The sequence below is a fragment of the Pinus tabuliformis genome, chromosome 5_1 (assembly GCF_031772625.1).
Source record: "Pinus tabuliformis cultivar Carrire ecotype Pingquan chromosome 5_1, CPIR1, whole genome shotgun sequence".
NCBI classification, from domain to species: domain Eukaryota; kingdom Viridiplantae; phylum Streptophyta; class Pinopsida; order Pinales; family Pinaceae; genus Pinus; species Pinus tabuliformis.
In genome coordinates, this window is record NC_142305.1 from 10464060 (window position 1) to 10484453 (window position 20394).

Genomic DNA, 20394 nt, shown 5'->3' on the forward strand with positions numbered 1-20394 from the left:
CCCTAGTTGTCAATTTTAACAAATGTGGACTGCCTTCAGCCATACTTTCCACCATTACTAGACACATCCAACACTGCATAACAACTCACACCAACAAAGTTAATTCATATTGCATGGAACAAGCTACAACTAATCGAATCATGGACATGCAGATCAAGCACACTCACCAGTAGAAGATCCAACTGTATCAAGTTTTCAAAGTAAGCCAACTCCTTCACTAGGGTAAGTGGCTCACCAGGGACCAAGTTCAGCAGAAGTTTCCTCATCTCATGGAGGAACCCAACGCAATGGGGACCATTGATTCCTAAGGGGGGAGGAATGATCCAGGTGGATATTGGTGGCCACCTGCCAATTCCACTTGGACCCCCACCATTGTTTCTTCTAGTTTTTCAGTTTCCTTATTTGAAGCACAATTTACTATTTTTGGCAGTTTTGCGGATCTTGAACTTCCGGAGCCGTTTTGAGGCCCTAAACGATGTTTTTGGGACAATTGGGAGCAACATGGGTCCATGGACCGATGTTTCTCTTCCCAAAGTTGTAGTCCTCAGATAGATCTTTCTAACGAGGTATTGTGCGCGTCAAATGGAGATCGTATGCCAAAGTTACAACCCCGGGAAGTTGATGTACCAATTTACCCAAAACAGGGCCCATAGTTTGGCGCTTCATCTCCTAGGGTTAGGGTTTTGGATGTTTAGGGTTTTCCATTGTTTCTCAACAATAAATAGGCCTTTAAGCCTCATTGTAAGAGAGTTCAGAGGCATGTAGTCATCACATCTCTCCTCAGAGATAAGCTACCATCACCCGAGCTAGTTTATTTCCATTTCTGTTTGTAAGCATATTTCAATATTTTACATTAATGAAATGAAGTATTATTTCTGTTGTATCTTTGTATTTATGGTTATCTCTGTAATTTTTTGCGTTCCTGTTTAAATCCGGATCACCCTTTGACTATTAAGCTCCCACACCTTAGTCCTTAGAGGATTAGGTGTCCAACACAGTGGATGTTAGTAAACCAAGGGTTGTAGCTCCTTCCAGTAGTGGTTGGTAAATAATCAAGGGTTGTAGCCCTTCTAGTTATAGTTGGTAAACTGGAAGTTGTAGCTTCCCTCAAGAAATATATATATCTATATATATATATTTTATGTTCCTTACTATGATGTTATTAGTTAAATTTATGATACTAAAATGTAAGAAAAAGTGAAATACTAATTCACCCCACTCTTAGTATTTCCAATATAATTCACCTTTTGTTTCAATCTGTACAATATTCTAATTGATAATATAGTAGGATTACGAATATACTTTTTCAAAAGAGTCACATGAAATACGTCATGAACCTTAATGTGGGTGGAGAATGATAACTAGTAGGCCACTGGCGATATCTTGACTAATATTTCAAATGACCCACATAATTGAGGGGCTAATTTAGCAAAATTTGCCTATTTTAGGGTACTATTTTTGGTGAAACTTTATTATATACATGTCCCCAACTTGGATTTCTTCGTGTTTCCTCCTCAAATATGCGTAACTATTATGTCTATCCTGAGTTGCTTTTAGGTTATGTTTTATTTTTTTCACATTTTGTTCCATTTCTTACAAAAGATCTGGTCTTAACACAAGCCTATCTTCAGGCTTACTCCAACTCAAGGGAGTATAACACTTCCGCCCATACATAAATTCGAAAGGAATCATTTGAGTGATGTCCGATAACTATTATTATAGGAAAACTCGATTAAATGCAAGTAATCCTCCTCTTTAGTGGGCTTACTCATTACGTACATGCATAACATGTATTTAAGGGCCTGATTAGTATTTCAATTTTCCAATCTATTTGTGGGTGATATGCAATGCTAAAGTTCAGTTGTGTTCCCATACTTGCAAATAATTCTTTCCAAAAGTTGGAGGTGAACTTCACGTCCTTGTTCAATATGACAATCTTCGGTATTCCATGTAACCTGAAAATTTATGCCACTTGAACTACTTTGTAAGTAGATTAAACAAGTATAAAATGAGCATCCTTTCAAAACTTGTCTACAAAAACCGTAATTGAATCAAGATGTTTCCTAGTTATAGGAAAACCAGTGATAAAATCTATTGAAATTACCTCCCACTTCCATTCTAGTATAGGTAGAGGGTTCAGAGATCCTGGTGGACGTTGATGCTCTACCTTTAATTTTTGACATTCTTGGCATTTTCTCAAGTACTCAGCTACTTCCTTCTTCATATCAGGCTAGAAAAACTATTTTTCTGAGTGTTGAAATGATTTTTTGGTAACCAAGGTAAGTTGAGAAGGGTGTTTTATTGTGTTCATCCAATATTAACTATTTAATTCTAGCTACATCAGGGACATATATTATGTTCCTAAATGTTAGCAAACCATTTTCATTACTTGCATATTCCTAACTTTCAACATGACCTTTTTTATCCTTCAAATTTTCCTAGATCTGATTATAAATGATATCTTCTATAACCATTATTTTTACGGTAAGAAATTTATTTCAAGACTACTTATGATCACCTTACAAATCTGTTTCAAACTTCGACTTAGTGCATCAACCACTTTATTATCCTTCCCTTTTATATTCTTAATGTCATAATCATATTCATTAAAGAAATCCATCCACCTGGCTTGTCTGGAATTCATGTCAGGTTGACTAGAAATATATTTTAAACTCAAATAATCAATAATTAGGGTAAACTTCTTATGGATTAAGTAGTTCCTCCACATATTTCGTGCATCAATAATTGCATCTAATTCCAAATCATAGACTGCACAATTTCTTTCATGATCCTTTAATTTCCAAGATTCATAGGCTATCACATAGTCTTCCTGTATTAGTACTCCTTCCAAGCCTTCCAAACAAGGATCATTACATACATCAAAATCCTTGTCAGGATATGCTATTTTAAGCATAGGTGCAATAGTGAGCAGATGCTTCAACAGTTCAAAACTCTACTGACATTTTTGGGTTCCTTCGAATTTAACCTCTTTTTTTTGCAAAGAGGTTATGGGGTAAGCCAATTTAGAAAACCCCTCTATAAATATGCGATAGTATATCATGATACCCATAAATGATTTAACCTCCGACACATCCTTAGGAATTGGCCAGTTAAGAATGGCTTTCACTTTTTCTGGATCTACAACTATTCCATCCTTAGATATTACATGTCCTAAATATTGTATTTTTCCTTGATAAAATTCGCACTTGCTAATCTTAATGTAAAATTGATGCTCTCAAAGTGTCTACGACACTATTTCTAGGTGTTGTTTGTGTTCTTCTGGTGTCTTAGAGTAGAATGGAATATCATCGATAAATATTAATACAAACTTGTCCTGGTAGTTACTAAAGTTACTATTCATCAAACACATAAAGGTAGCTGGTGCATTCATAAGTCCAAATGGAAGCACTGTAAATTCATAGTGCCCATACCTAGTTCTGAATGTCATTTTAGGAATATCTTCATCTTTAATCCTTAACTGATGGTATATGGACCATAAGCCTATTTTAGAGAAAAAATAACCCCCATCAATTGGTTAAGTAAATAATCAATTCTAGGCAATGGATACTTATTCTTAATCATTAATTTATTTAGCTATATGTTATCAATCCATAATCAAAATGTACCATCCTTCTTTTTAACAAATAAAATTGGTGCCCCCCATAGTGAAATACTCAGTTTGATATACCCTTTGTTTAATAACTCTTGAAGCTACACTTTTAGCTCCATTAAGTCTGGCACACTTATCTTGTAAGGTGCCTTAGATACTAGCGTAACCCCTTTTATCAACTCAATAGAGAAATCAATGTCCCTCTTAGGTGGAAACCTAGGAATCTCACCTGGAAACACATCTTTGTAATCTCGAATCACTTCCAAATCATCTGAAGTTCTAGATTTTTTTTTCCTGCAAATGGTCTTCTTCCTGAATAGAAAATAGCTCACATCCTTTCCTAGCACACATTTTTAACTGTAAGGTAGATATCTGTCAAACAAAAATGGGTTGAGGATTTGGTTATATAATAGAAGGATTTCTTTGTCTAGACATATGAATATTTAAAAGCTTAAAAGGAAGATGTCTTTTAGCTTGCAATTCTTTAAAAGAAGATGCCAAACCATTTCAACAAAAACTTATAGATATAAATCCATAGTTGGCACCCTAGGTAAAGAAGGAATTGCAAAAATTGCTTGATGTAAGTATCCCTACACTTGCATGGTATTCGACATAGGTATTCCATCCAATAGTGGCTGAAAAAAAGATACGGGAAAGAAAGTTTTTTATGGATTTCAAGAACCTTAACACATCATCCATCAAATATATAAAAAATGTTGTGATTTTAAGATATGTCTTTTTAAGCTACAACCAAGTGCTAGTAAATAAAGAAAACAGACACAAAATGAAATTCACTATACCAAAGAGACTTATGAATACCTAAGAATTCCCTTTAGTCCTATGAATGCAGGTGCTACATTCCAAAAGGCTAATAAATTATGCAATCAAAGACTTAATGCAAAACATTATTGAAATTTACCAAAATAATCTTACAATATATTTACAAATTAAAATATATCATGTTAACTATCCCAAACAAATCATTAAAAAATACAGAAAATATGAAATAACTCTAACTTCATAAAACTCCATATTTAAATCCTATATCAAAAATGTCACATAGACAACTTTTCTCTCCATTACATTGTAATAATAATAATATAAAAACTATTTTAATAATATAAACATGTGATATTGAATCTTTTTTATTACCTAAACTTTAATACTGACATTGAATCTTTTTTATTACCTAAACTTTAATACAAAAAATGAAATCCTCTCTTAAATAATATTGATTTTCTTCTGCCATTTCATTTTATAATCCTTAACAATATATTTGTTTAATATTGATTTTCTTCTGCCATTCCATTTTATAGTCACTTAAAATTACATTTATTTAAAGTTATACTTCAAACTTTTTTATTTCTATGAGGTTTATGTTCTCTTGTAAATATAATAAATACTTTTTATATTGTTTTCAAGAAATCATCTAATATTTACAAGAAATCATCTAATTTTTCTATAGAAAAAATGAAGGTTTAAAGGTTTATAATTATTTTTATTTTAAATATTATTTTATAAAATATAAATTAATTAATATAAAATTTAATTTTCATTCAATTATTAATTTATATTTTATAAAAAATAAAAATCAATTATAAAATAAAATTTCAATCTTAACCCTGGTCGACCGGTTAATCGGGAAGATTTAAACATGTAACATTAAATTTCATAAAGATTTCGTACCACGCCCCGCTAAGAACTTTTTGGATTATCAGGTGCTTCGTTGAAAGTTGTGTGATACTAGTGGTTGCAATAACAATACGTGATTATTTGCATGCATATGTAACTTTCCAAATTTTAAAATGCAAAATATTACATTTCCATGGATTTAGTTTAGGATTTTTTTTTGATGGGGTTATCATTTTGATTTTATTATTAATTTTTTTAAAATTTATCATAATTTTTTTTATAATCTTATTTATATATATATATATATATATATATATATATATTTATGGGTATATTTAGGAAGAAAATCGAGTTTTGTTGGCTAAACTAGAAAGGCAGAATTTTAAGGGAGTAGATTTGACCTTGTGATAGACTAGCAGTTGGCCAAACTAGCAAGACCTAATCCCAAGGGAGAAGATTTGCGGTTGCCCAAATTAGCAAGACCTAACCCCAAGGGAGGAGATTTGCTGTTGGCCAAACTAACAAGACCTAACCCTCAAGGGAGGAGATTTGACCTTGTGCCGTTGACCAAACTAACCAGACCTAACCCCAAGGGAGGAGATTTGACCCATGACTTTTGGATAAAAAAGGTACTTGTTACTAGAATTTGACCTAATAATCTAACATTCAAACCTGCATGATCTAATATTTTATTTATATGTCTTTTATATTACAATATTATATGTGTACAATGTAGCTGAATTTAATTAATTAGATAGAGAAAAATCTCACTCTTGTCTATCCAATTCTAAAATATTTTCCTTAGATAAAGATAACTGCAAATTGCAATCTCTGTAGCTTAGTTTCTAATTAACTAAACAACTTCCTACATGGATTTGTGATGTTGGTGGAGTTGTTGTAGATGGAAAGAGTCATGCATTTCAAGAGGGCGGTGAAATATCCGTTTCACACAATAGAGATGAGTGGGATGAGACTCCGGTGCCTTTTAGGTGTACGCTTTTGTCGTGAGGGAACTTGTAATAATTAAATGTCTTCGAGGCATTGCTCAGGGGCCTTTCTATGCCTCCGGCCTGACATTCTATGGAGAAGTGGGTGTGATTTCTGACAATGGCAGACTGTGTACCGAGAGATTCCAGGGCAGTCGAGTTGAAACTGTTCGGCTCTGGAAAATATTTAGATGGAGAAAGAGAAAGGGATGAAGGATCATCTGTTCAGATTCCAGAGACCACTAGTACTATCACCCAGGGTAAACTACCAGTCAGTTAATTAGCACACGCTTTATTTTCAAACATCTAATGGCCTTTTATGTGAACAGTAATAACACTAACTATGGGGACTTCATGTTACAGTTCCTGATATGCCTCCATTCTGTTCTTCAAGTAAGGCGCATCGGCACTCGTACGACATTGAAACTGCAAATTTCTCTCCCCTTCCTATATTTGTCAAGGTAAGCCATTAGCAATAAAAATGATTTAAAATGAGATAAATGATGTAAGGGATAATAGTTTGAGTGGAAGTTAGCGAGTTTAATTTTTATATGGATCTATATTTTGTGGAAATTAGAAGTTACATATTTTAAGAAATTTTTTTTTTAAATATCTTGCAATTTGAGATAAATAGTAACCTGCATCTTTATATATCGATTGTTGATTGTTTGAATATTGTCCAATCAAGTAGACATGAGCACAGCCAATTATTTGACCGAGCTCATTTCATCAATCAGACAGACATGGGTGCAGGCACGGTCAATTATTTCACTACTCCCATTAATAGACGGCGGCCATATCAGTAATCCTCCAATATTCACCAATCAAGCGGACACGGGGCTGTCAGTTATTTGACCCACCACACCCATGACCATTTGATTACGAAATCTTCAGAAAATTAGCAATCAACATAAGCTCAAGGAATAAGAACCACCAATGTGATTGGATTATATTTGAATTTTTTTTTCTGTTTTAAGGAATTTTTTTATCTGGAATGCATGCAGTTTGAGGACCTGAAATACACGGTACAATACCAGAGCCCTCCAGGGACATGGAATCCTTTGTCGCAGCTCCGGCATATAGGTGACAGCCAGAATCAGTCGATGTCCAAGAGCATTCTGAATGGGATTACTGGTAGCGTAGCTCCTGGTCAAATTCTTGCTTTGATGGGTCCTTCTGGTAGTGGGAAGACCACTCTCCTGAAAATTGTGGGTGGAAGAATCCATGGAGATATCAAAGGAAGCATAACTTACAATGATATTCCATATAGCACAGCATTAAAGCGGAGGTATGCCTCCATATCTATTATATTATATTTACATTTTTATCTTGCATTGTTCAATTTATTATCTATTATATTATATTTACATTTTTATCTTGCATTGTTCAATTTTTTTTTTAAGTTTCCCTGTTGTTCAAATAAATTATAATGTTGGAGATTGTAATTTATATGGTTGGAAATATGTTTTTGAATTCATAAATAAATTTAATATTTTTAAAATAAGTTTTTAGGTACTTAAATTTAATATGTAATTCTAACAAATTATTATTAAATTTGAAAAAAAAAATTATACTTGAAAAAATTAATGTTAAATTTTTTTACGCATTTGTTCATGGAGAAATCTTAACATAAATATGATTATAGACAACAAAACAGTTATAATATTACAAATATTTTATTAATTTATTTATAGAACGAGTCAATTTTCAAGCTTACTTAATAGAAATAAATATATAAAAATTTAAAATATTACTAGTACAGTTTTGTAAATTAAATTTAATATAGACATCTATCTATATTAAATATCAAAACACTTATTTCATTATTGAAATTTAAAAAATCATAAAAACTAACTAAATTATAACTTTATTTTAAATTATTATTATTAATTATTAAAAAATTAATATATAGCTTAAACATATATAAAAACATAGAACAAGATTTTTAATCTTGAACTTCTAATCTCACTTTATCACCGAGATTCTTAATGTGTACATAGGCTTTATTACAATATCATACCTTAGCAATATCACATGCTCAGAAAACCATAACTCACATCATATAACACTTGTTATATGATATTTTTTAAAATTAATCAACTCAGTGAGAATTCATTTCCATTGCCATTACCACATGCTCAGAAAACCATAACTCACATCATATAACACTTGTTATATGATATTTTTTAAAATTAATCAACCAGTGAGAATTTATTTCCACTGCCATTGCCAATTGAGCTACCCCAAGCGAATTCATTTCCATTGTCATTGCCAATTGAGCTACCCTAAGTAGATGAAAATAAATTTTAATATTTAATTAGTTTATATTACTATAAATATTCTAAAATACTATGTGAAGACTAAATCTTCACCATTTATTTAATAATTATTGATAATTAAATCAAAATTTTGAAAATCTTATACCAAAATAAATACACTTATAAAAATAATTATTATAATTAAGCCATCTTTATTTCTGAATCCTCTATATTAATTTTAAAATAATCCCAATTATATTGTTTATTTCATCAATTTAAACTTACCTCATATTTATGAAAATTTTGAAATAATCTTGAATTTATCCCTAAAAATAATGTTAACTCATGTTTATGAAAATTTTGAAATAGTCCTGAATTTATCCCTAAAAATAATGTTAACTCATGTTTATGGAAATTTAATAATGTTAACTCATGTTTATGAAAATTTTGAAATAGTCTTGAATTTGTCCCTAAAAATAATGTTAGCTCATGTTTTATGGAAATTTTGAAATAATATTGAATTTATCCCCAAAAAATAATGTTCAAAGTCAAATGGTTGAATTCAGTCATTTACTTTATATTTTCAAAATATTTAGAAACATATCAAATTATACTTAATACACTTAACTCATGCTTATGCATTTTTTAAAAATATTTTGAATTTATCCTTAAAAGGTTCAAAATCAAATTATTGAATTGACTCATTTTACTTCAATATTGGGAAATATGCAATCAAATTACACTCAATACATTTGCCCACTGAATACGCATAGCTGACAATTTCTGATAAAATTACAGCTGACCATCTTGTTGTTTATCTATATGACAGAATCGGATTTGTGACACAAGATGATATATTGTTCCCTCAATTAACCGTCCAAGAATCACTGGTTTTTGCTGCTCTCCTGAAGCTTCCTAACAATATGAGTAGGCAACAGAAGATTTTGAGAGCAGAGACCGTCCTTACAGATCTCGGTTTAGAGAGGTACGATTAAATGTTGCAGTTTTCACAGTGTATCAGGGAAAGTTATGAACAAATTCTATGAATATGCTTATTCACTGATACCTGACAATCAGATGCCGACATACCATAGTTGGAGGCTCCTTCGTGAGGGGAGTTTCTGGGGGTGAAAGAAAGCGTACTAGCATCGGATTCGAGATCCTGGTGGATCCTTCCCTTCTCTTGCTCGACGAGCCCACTTCAGGACTTGACTCTACAACTGCCACGAAACTCCTCCAACTCCTCAGAAATATAGCGCAGGTAATTTTTGCTCATTGAACTTATGTCTGGTAGGGGCATCCTTAAATCAATCGCAGATTCCCGAATATTTGGGAATCGGTAGGACGCGTGGTCCGATTTCTGAATATGTAGGGAATCTGCAATCGACTTAATGTCAGGGGTCTGGTAGAGTTTGAGAATATTCCAGAATTTTATAGTCAAGAGAGGGTTAAACAATTTCCTTATTTCTTTATTTTCACTTTCAGATTTCAGAATATTTTTAGAATTTAAATATAGTGCAAGTAATTCTTGCTTGCTGAATTTATATGGATGGTAGATTCAAGAATATTCTAGAATCCGATAATCAGACAAGTCAAACAATTGATCTTTCTCTTCACTCTCAGATTCCAGAATATTTTTAAAATCTAAATCTAGATATAGCGCAAGTAATTCCTACTTGTTGAATTTATATGGATTGTAGAGTTCTGGAATAGGAATCTGATAGTCAGAGAGGAGTCAAGCAATTGATCCTCTCTTATCTTCAGATTCCAGACTATTTTAGAAATCTAAAAATGCCCACTACTGGTCACTTCTCCTTATTCTCAGATTCCAGAATATTTTAAGAATCTAAGGAGGCTCATTTCTACTTAATTCAGACATTTTTACAAATATTAGTGGAAGTTTGTATATTCCTCTTAACTTAGTTTCATTGCATATTTTGAAATATTATAGAAAAAATATGATGAAACTCCGAAATCAACCTCTTTTTTTTTTTTTTCTATCTTGTTCATCAAATTCCATAATATTTTCAAAATCTACCATCAAATTAAATTCATACTAAGGCCATCACAATTTAATTTAATCAGAATGGAAGAACCATCATGACGACGATTCACCAACCTTCAAGTCGGCTGTTCCACATGTTCGATAAACTTGTACTCATCTCAGAGGGTCACCCAATCTACTCTGGACAAGCCAAGGAGGCAATGGAGTACTTTGCTTCGCTAAGATTCATTCCCCAGCTAGCCATGAATCCTGCAGACTTCTTATTGGATCTGGCCACTGGACAAGTTAACGACATTTTATTACCTGATGAGTTCGAGTCCTCCTGTTCCATTCAACGCCCTCAAGATCTTCCCAGAGAGGTAGTCAAGGTAAATTACAACTCTTCTGCAATTATTTCTTCTCCGATATTTGCTTCATGGTACCTCTGCGGGAGATCCCATCTTTCCACACGATGAACAGGCGTAAGCATTTCTCACTGCTAAAAAGAAATAGAATTTGAATTGTATAGTTCTGTCATGGAAAGTATATATACATATTTTTTAATATGTACATTTGGTTTTCTTAAATTTTCAATTACAAATATGGAAAATTTAAATTAAATTGTTGCATTCATTAATAAAATAAAACTCTCTTCGGTCCATGCCAACTTCATGTTTAATTAAAATTTATATTTAAAAAAATATTATAAACTATTATTTTTTTAAATTTATACAGAATTGACTTGAAAAATGATGTACCATCATCTATCTTCTTTATAAATTATTTAATTAATTTTTTCATATTTATTTTTATTATTAAAATTATTTGAACTTTTACACTTTTATTATATTGATTATAGTGATATGCTTTGCAAATTTGTTTATGAAAAATTCTTTATCCTAAATAATATATAAAAAATAATTATATAAAATAATATTTTAAATTATATATATATATATATATAAAATCTTCTCAATATTCAATAATTTTTCACTATTTATATACACTCAATGTTATATATATTTTACGTATCAAATATATTATATTAATTTTTTTTAATTAAATATACCTTAAAAAAATTAATAATTTCTTATTTCATATATAATTATTTAATTTGTTTTATTCCTCATTGTAACCATGCTTATTTTCTTAGTTATTTAATCTTTATTTGTCATTAGTAACATATTCTCAATTGTATATTTATTCTATTTTGATAAAAAATGATATACATTTTTAATGATGATCATGATGATGATTAACATCCACTAAGACCAATGCGGTCTATCTGACCCTAAGAAGAAGAAGAATCTAGTTGTTTATTTCTGTGCTCAAAAAGAAGGGAAAGAAGCGCACCAAGATCACTATAGTTGGGTTGACTTAACAAGTCAAGAAGATTGGAAGTGTGACAGATGTTAGGGAAATGAGAGCAGATGTGAGTAAGGGCCAGACAATCTAAAAGAAAGTGCTTTTCATCCTCCACCCTCTTAGTATCGCAAAACTAACAAATTCTATCGTCCTAGGGAGCCTTGGGAGTAGACCACCACCCGGTTTCACTTTGAAGCTCATGAGAATTAGTTCTAATCTTAGTGATGTTCATCATTTTCTTCGAGCTAGTCAAAACAAAAAGATAATTCTAATTCTCAAGGGTGGAGTTGATCACCTCCTTATAATATCTTAGCTTCCTTTTACGCTCTAGCTCCTTATCATCCCATAACTTATCTTTAAATTTGAAGGTGATAGTATCTTTGACATTATCCTTGCTTCCCTCGATGATCTCCTCCTTTATCCCCCAATGGTTGAGCCAAGACTAGGCATCCTTATGCCACCCCACACTTGAGGCGAAGGTGAAGTTTTTGACTATAGTTAGAAGCAATTTTAGGAAGCCTCTCGGATTCTATGTTGTAAAGTTTCTTCTTATACATTCTATACATAAACATAGCCCTGAAGATAGGATAGGGGGTATTTCCCTTGATCTTGAGATTGTAGGTTATGAATTGCTTTTGAATCATCTCGATCTTTCTCCATAACTCTTTGGATATATTGCAACCCTAGACTTCACAACCGTATATGACAATAGGGGTGATGAGGGTCTCAAAGAGGAACATTTTTTTACTCCAAATACACAGATAGACAACCTTGCAATTGTTTTCAAGCTCATAATAAGCTTTCCAACCTTTAATAATCCTTTTCTCAATGTTGTAATTCTAGTTGAGCTGATAAGGAATGTCAATACCCAAATATTTATAAGAAGAGACTTGATCCAAGAAATTGTTATCATAGACGAAATTTCCATGGGTGATCTTTTTGGATTTAATTATCATGATTTTAGTCTTGTCAGTATTAACCGCCATACCCATCTTGGAGCAATAGTCATGAAGAGTCTTAAGGTGCTTGTCTAGGTCCTCATGGCTTCTAGCAAGAAGAATGACATCATCGACATAGAGGAGAAGAGTAATGATAATACCAGGAAGCTTGGTCCCCTTGCACCCTACGATTTCCAAACACTCTAGATTATCGGAGTAAATACCAAAAAGGGTAGGGGAAAGGGGGCACCCTTGCTTAACCCTGATATTGCATTTAATATCTTTAGACCACCCTTCGTTGGTCTTAAGCTTGGAAACAACCGTCTCGTAGAGGCAAATCACAACAATCTTCAACTTAGGAGGAATCATTATCTCATCAAGTCTTTTCCAAAGCTTATCCTGAAGAACAATGTCAAAGGCTTTTCTAAAGTCCAAAAAGCAATAAAAGAGATCAGTTTTACTATTGCGACATTCCTTGGCAATAATTCTGAGTGTGACAAGATGTTTGATAGTCAAGTGACATCTCTTAAAACCAGCTTGCCCTTTAGCTTTTTTACCTGGCTTTCAAGCCAATGGCTAATCTTTTTATCCAAAATGAGACCATAAAGCTTGGCTAAGATGTGGCTAATCATAATGGTCCTGTAGTTAGAGGGAACAATTTTGTCCCCATTTTTAAAGATAGGCACAATAAGGCTTTGCGTCCAAGGCTTAGGGAAGCCATGCTTTACAACCAAATTGAGAAGCTTGTGGAGATGAGGAATGAGGATAGATCTTCCCAGCTTTAAGATCTCAGCTTGGTATCCTTCAATATCTTTAGCTTTCCCACTAGTGAGCTTATTAATCCCAGACTCAACGTCCTCAAGAGAAAATATATCTTCCTTAATAGGAGTGCTAACGATGTTGTCCATGGTGTCTGGGGAGTCATACAACTTTTTAAGATAGGTGTCCCACTTTTCTAAGGGGATCGAATGATTATCTTTAGATTTATGAACAAGCACATTCTACCAAAACTTTATGGGTGCAACTTTAGAAAGGTGAAGAAGATGCTCTTGTCTCTTATTAATATATGACCGCTTCTTCTCTTTAATGAGAGCTTTCTATATACTAATATTTCGGAGCTTTACAGTTTCATTAGGAGCATCTCGAATAGTTTTCCTGGTACATTTTCATTCTTTGCCATACCAAGGGTTGGAAGTTCTATTAATCTTCTTGTATAAACCTCATTGGAGAACTTGCTAATGGTAGTGGAAAGGGTAGTAGTAAAATTGTGATATATTTGATCAATATTGTTATTATAAGTAAGGGAACTTAAATTCCTTTTTAACTCCTTTAAGAAAAGGTCAATATTACTCCAATTGAAACTAGTGTGTCTTTGGCTGGTATGCATGACAAGATTGAGGGTTAAAGACAAATTCATGTGGTGAGAGTCTCGCTCTAAATCTTTAAAAAGCTCAAAGTTGGTAATACAGTTAAGGACATATTCCACAACATTACTATCCAACAAATGTAAACAAGTCATCTCGTTAGAGGAAGGCCACTTGCTAATACCATTACAAATATTCTAATATTATATTTTATAAAAATAAATTATATTTTTAATGTTTTTTTACTTCCTAAATGTTAAAAAAAATAAAAATAGGCTATTATTAAAAAAATTCTTTACAAAATTTGAAATTTGAAATTTCATAATGATATAACACTTAGTTTTCTAAATTAAACAGGTAATAAATGTTAATAAATAGTTAGAAATTAAATAGTTAATAAATATTTATTTCTAAGATATCAAACTACTTATTGGTTAATAAATCTTAATAAAACTTATTTATAAGACATCAAAACAGTTATTCACATGCATCTTACAATGCTTCCCAAAAAAAATCATAAAAATTAATTAAATTATCACTGTTAGATTTTAAGTTTCTGTGGTAGTTTTTTGCAGTGGCATGATCTCGATTATCACAGTTTTGTGTTCATTCTATCGACGTTTCAAACCCCAAAGGGGGTCCATCATCAAGACTTAAATTAGATAGAATGTGAATGAAAGTTCTTTGAGAGAAGAGTCTTTCGACCTGAGTATAAATAAACCTAGATCCATAATTTTTATAAATTATAACTTTATTTTAAATTATTATTATTATTTATAAAAAATACATAAATTAAACAATAACAACTAAATTTAATATCCATCTTTTCTCTTCATCTATTTATTTAGATGGCTAGATCCGGTTCCTCATTTTGAGATTAACCACAAGATTTTCTCCTATGTAATTTTTAAAAAAATAAAAAATTGTAAAACAAATTATAGATCACAGAAACTTGAATTCAAAAAATCATAAATTAAAATTAAACAAAATTTAATATTGATAAATAAAATAATATTTTAATTAAATTTAAAATTAATAAAAATTAATTTTAAAATATTTTTTGTACCCTTTATTTTTAAGATTACTAAAAGATGTTTTTCATCCGACCATTAATAATTTCAAATTTCAAAGCAAACCCGCTAAATCATATTTCCAATACTTACTTTTTAAACTAACATATAATACTTGTAACCTTATAAGTGAATTCAGGCATTCATAGTTGCTCAGAGTGTTATGTGTAACCTTATAAGTGAATTCAGACTTTCATGGTTGCTCATAGTGTTAGAAATTTTTAGGAAGCCAAGTGTGTAAAAGTCTACATTCACTTATAACCAACCAACCTCTACTGAGAGGTAGATGGAAAGTTTTTCTACAATATGTACCTAACCTTATTTCCACTTCTCACTTCAAGTAATTTCTGTACTGTTTCAATTTTCTTGGAAGATTTGAAATGGTTAGTTCACTGTCTTTATACTTAAACGTAATGATCACATCGATTCCATTAATTCATTTCATTGTGTAGTTTCTATTACAGCTGCTGATAATAATTCATTGGCGATGACAGTTCTTACAGCGGAAATACAGATCCGAATTGGAAGGCCAAGAGAAGGAAGCCCTGCAGAGATATGGAAAGGCTCCTGACCATTTGCAATCAGCTGTTCAGGTTAGGAAGGACTGGACGACATCATGGTGGGAGCAATTTCGTGTTCTGTCAAAGAGAACATTCAGGGAGCGTTACAGAGACTACTTCGATAACCTGCGATTGTTTCAAGCCACTGGGGTTGCGATTCTTCTGGGTCTTCTATGGTGGAAATCCAAGATTGAGACTGAAGCCCAAATTAGAGATCAGGTTTGATTGGTTAATTTTATTTTAATTGTGGATTTTGAGAATAATATCAAAATTTGAAATATTCTAAAAATACACTGTCAATTTAATCCGATTGAATTCATTCCCGGAATATGATCTGATCATTTTTGCTTTCTTCCCTATCCAGATATGTTTCACAGTTTTCTCTTTTTGGCTTTTTAGTATTTTCTTCTCTGAATTAGTTCACTATTTGCTATATCCATGTTTCTGTTCTTCATGGTGATGGCCCTATATCTGTAAGATTTTGGTTCCATATGATCACAAGGATGCTAGTTATTTAGCTCTTGCTGTATCTCATATGTACTCTTTATATTGTCTCAATATAATACTATACAGATTTTTCTCTCTGGAAAAAAAAATTAATTGGATTGAAACTGAAACCCAAATTTGAGATCAGGTTGGATTAGTTATTTTTATTTTAATTACAGATTTTAAGAATATTTTTAAATCCCATGAAAAAAAGACATATCAAAATTTGAAAAATTCCGAAAATATACCATCAAATTAACCTCAACCAATTAGATCATCAAACTTAATACATTTCTTGTTATTAATTCTGTTTGATACTGAAATGGAATGGAATTTGTATATGAATTAAATTATCAGGTGGGATTGATCTTCTACATCTGCATCTTCTGGACATCTTCCTCTTTATTTGGAGCAGTTTATGTGTTCCCCTTTGAGAAAGACTATCTTGTAAAGGACAGGACGGCAGATATGTACAGGTTGAGTGTGTATTACATCTGCAGTACGCTCTGCGATATGATGGCTCATCTTCTGTATCCTGTGATATTCATGTCCATTCTCTATTTCATGGCCGGATTTCACAGGACAGTCTCTTCATTTTTCCTTACCTTACTTGCCATTCTTTTAATAGTTATCACTGGACAGGTATGTTATTGTTCAATCAGATAATTTGCATGAATTTTCACTCATAAATTATAGCTAAATTTTTATGTGGATTGCAGAGTTTGGTGGCAGTTTGGAATCTAACTAATAAAAGTGAATTAATACCAATTTATTTTTTCAACTCTGTTCTATCGAAATCTAAAATATTTCTAAAATCTACAAAGTATTCCTAAAACTTACCATCAGTAAAATTCAACCCTAAAATACTTCTCCATGAATACTAACCTCTCAACTGGTGCGACAGGGAGCTGGGGAATTCTTTGGGGCTGCCACTCTAAGCATAAAGCGAGTAGGAACTGTGGCTTCATTGTTTCTGCTGCTGTTTCTTCTCACCGGAGGGTACTACGTTCAGGTGTAACTTTCATTACCATGACTCCATGGTGGAGTTACCAAGTTCCGATTCCTAAAACTTTTTCTTGAAATTCCTAACTGAAAAGATTTATGTATTATTGCAGCACATACCGGTATTTATAAGGTGGTTAAAGTATATCTCGTTCCTGTACTATGGTTTTCGGCTGCTGCTGAAGGTCCAATATTCAGCGGATGAGATGTATGACTGCGGGGGAGAGAAAGGATGCAGGAGTTTACAGTCATCGCCGTCGTTGAGTACCGTTGAGCTTAATGGAGGGGGCGAGGAGACTTGGATTTTGTTATGCATGGCCTTGCTCTATCGGATCTGCGCTTATATTTGTCTCCGCAGAAGAATCGCTCTTTCCACCGCCTGATGCCATCATGATTTTATTACCTGTAACGAATTACCAGACCTCCAGAAAACAATATTATACAGGAAATGGCATATGTGGATTCGTTATCTGTATAAATTCTCTGAAAAATAAAATGATGCCTCTGAAAAAAAGATGATGCCCATTAAGCCAACTTCTTAGGTTAAGAGATTATTGAAAGGAGACTTTGAGGTTTTTAGATTTTTTATTTTTTATATAATTTTTCAAAATAATAAAAAGTTTTTAATTAGATTATTGATAATGATGATCAATTTGTAATAAGATCAATATGATCTATTAAGAAAAAACTGTTAAAATTATAATATATTATATTCTCCTATAATCTTATACGGTCAAAGAATGCCTTTAGCTGACATCAATTTCAGTACATTGTTGCTATTTAAATTAACAATTACTTGAGTTTGTTTTATTTATTGATTCTATCATTTAAATTAATTACTTTTATTTATTAATTTGTTTTTATAATTTATTTTTTCATTTTTATTAGTCAACAAATTAAAAATTGCACTTTTATTATGAATATCTTTAAAATTAGATTTAAGGTTTATGTAAGTTCTCCATTTAGGAAGAAATGTTTTTCATGCTTTAAATTATTAATTTTACAAAATCTATATACTTTTGATGTGAAGGTAGTTTAGGAATTGTCTTTTTTTCTTTCACATTGTGTTTTCTCTCTCCTAAAAGAGCCTAATTTATGTAGAATGCACCTTTCTACATTTCTTTAATCATTTAAGTCAATTCTAATGCAAGAGGGATATCTTCAATTTTTTTTAAGGTGAGAGTTATGGTTGGTCACCTAAAAACAATATATTTAATAAATGAAACTCATATTGAATAGAGAAAAATAGTCCATAGGTCTATCAAATAGGAATAGGATGCTAAATTGTAATTTGGAAGAAATTCAAAGGAAGGTAATCGCCAAAAGATTTTAATAGGGATTTTAAGAATGATCTTCTAAACCATGTGCATTATTATCTAGTTAGGTTGGCAAAATAACTCAAAAAGAACAAATATGGGCTAAGGAAGAGACAAGAAACCAATGGGAGAGACATGCATAAATCCACTAGCTTATTCAACATTACACAAAATGCATAAATCCACTAGCTTATTCAACATTACACAAAATGGGAAATGAAGAAAAATAAATAAAAAGCTATTATAATTTGCCTAAATATATTATTAGGCAATGCCAACAACCTCCTTAGTCGTAATTTCACAATAAATCCAACACATTGATAAAAAATTAGTTCCAATATTGGAGATTACAAAAATTTTAAAAATGCATCATGGCATGGGATTGCAAAATCACTAACTTGAACCTTCTTATTTCCCTCTATAGAGCCTACTACTTAGAGGATGTTGACAATAAGAATGAGAATGAACGAGTTAAGAAGTGAAAGGAGGATTTTTTATTACCTCTATCTCTATTTTTCCCTCTTGAGCTACTCAACAATTTAAACTCTCAAATGAAAAATTCTCTTTTGTAAAAGAGAAAGCTTTCTTACTTATAAGTTTTTTTGGGAAAAACATGCCCACTATTCACTTAGGAAAGCATCTTTGGGGAAATCAATGAGAACTCTTTGTGATCTTGAGCTTTGAGGCCACCACTACCTCTTAATCCCACAAAATTAGGGAAACCTACTAGTTGAACTTTTTATTAACTTACACTTTAGGGCCACCACTCTTTCTTAATCCACTTAAATTAGGGGCATGCATGCAAGGTCCAATTTAGAACAATTATGTTATCCATGTGGAGATTCCTTGTTAGGCATCCTCTTCATAGGGCCACCTACTTATTCAAAGTTCTTACCATTATTTTCCTTTACATTCGAATGCATTCTAACTTATATGGAAAGGAGCTCAATTGAACATATGTGATAGGGGGAGAGTATTGAGGAATTGGGCCCTAGATTTGAAATCATACCAAGACAACACTTTGAATAAGTGAAAAGGAACCCAATGCCAGAGAAATTGATCCTAGTATTGAAATCATGCCACGGGAACACTTAGAATAATGAGGAAGAGCCCTATTGATGAATCATACCCAATTTGGAAAATGGTCGAAGGCTACAATTTGAATTTTTGATGAATGACCTGATTGAGAAATCCAGTTTGATCCTTAAATTAATTTAACTTGGCAACACTTTGGAAAAGTGAGAGGGTACAATTGAGGAATAAAACTTGATCTAGAAATTGGACCAAGACAACCCTTTGAATAGGTGAGGAGGGGCCTCATTCCCCAATTTTACCTTATTTAGAAATTAGCCAAGGAAATAATTTGAATATGCAAAGGAGGACTCAATTTGGAAATTGAGATGGAAACAAAATTTGAACAAGGAACAAAAGGCAAGGGTTTTAAGCATTCACGAAGGGTTCCAAAGAATAAAAAGTCAAGTAAAATCTAGATAAGTGCGAAAGAAATCTTGATTATGTGAAAACTATAAGGTTAAGGATTGGTTTTGAATATAATTATCCATGTAAGTTTATTGGTCTCAACATGGTGATAATATGTTGAATGCCTTGTTTCACTATGAATCTCATAAAAAAATGTTCTATAATTTCAATATAGATTTTCTTTCTTGAGTTGAAAACAATAGAAAGGACTGAGTGCAACCTAATGATGGCTCTTTTGAGGTGTTAGATACAATAGAAATCAGAAAACATACATCCATTAACTTGTTGGGATATGAAATACCTACATCTCTTGACTTGTAAGGATATTTTGAGATATCTATGCA

At 32.0% G+C, this 20394-nt stretch overlaps 1 protein-coding gene across 1 annotated transcript; it reads left to right on the forward strand.

Moving 5' to 3' along the window:
• Positions 1-6349: 6349 nt before the first annotated feature.
• Positions 6350-17638, forward strand: ABCG26 (ABC-2 type transporter family protein). The gene is made up of 10 exons (XM_089429053.1): positions 6350-6488; positions 6592-6689; positions 7233-7516; positions 9316-9471; positions 9564-9747; positions 10572-10859; positions 15702-15986; positions 16611-16895; positions 17158-17265; positions 17369-17638. The coding sequence occupies exons 1-10, from the start codon at positions 6350-6352 to the stop codon at positions 17636-17638; spliced, it is 2097 nt and encodes a 698-aa protein (XP_089285179.1).
• Positions 17639-20394: the final 2756 nt, after the last annotated feature.

Excerpts from the sequence above, each read along its gene's own strand:
- ABCG26 (XM_089429053.1), top strand. The coding sequence starts at position 6,350 with ATGGCAGACTGTGTACCGAGAGATTCCAGGGCAGTCGAGTTGAAACTG. Across the intron at positions 6,489-6,591 it reads CACTAGTACTATCACCCAGG|TTCCTGATATGCCTCCATTC; the intron begins GTAAACTACCAG and ends TTCATGTTACAG. Across the intron at positions 6,690-7,232 it reads CCCTTCCTATATTTGTCAAG|TTTGAGGACCTGAAATACAC; the intron begins GTAAGCCATTAG and ends GAATGCATGCAG.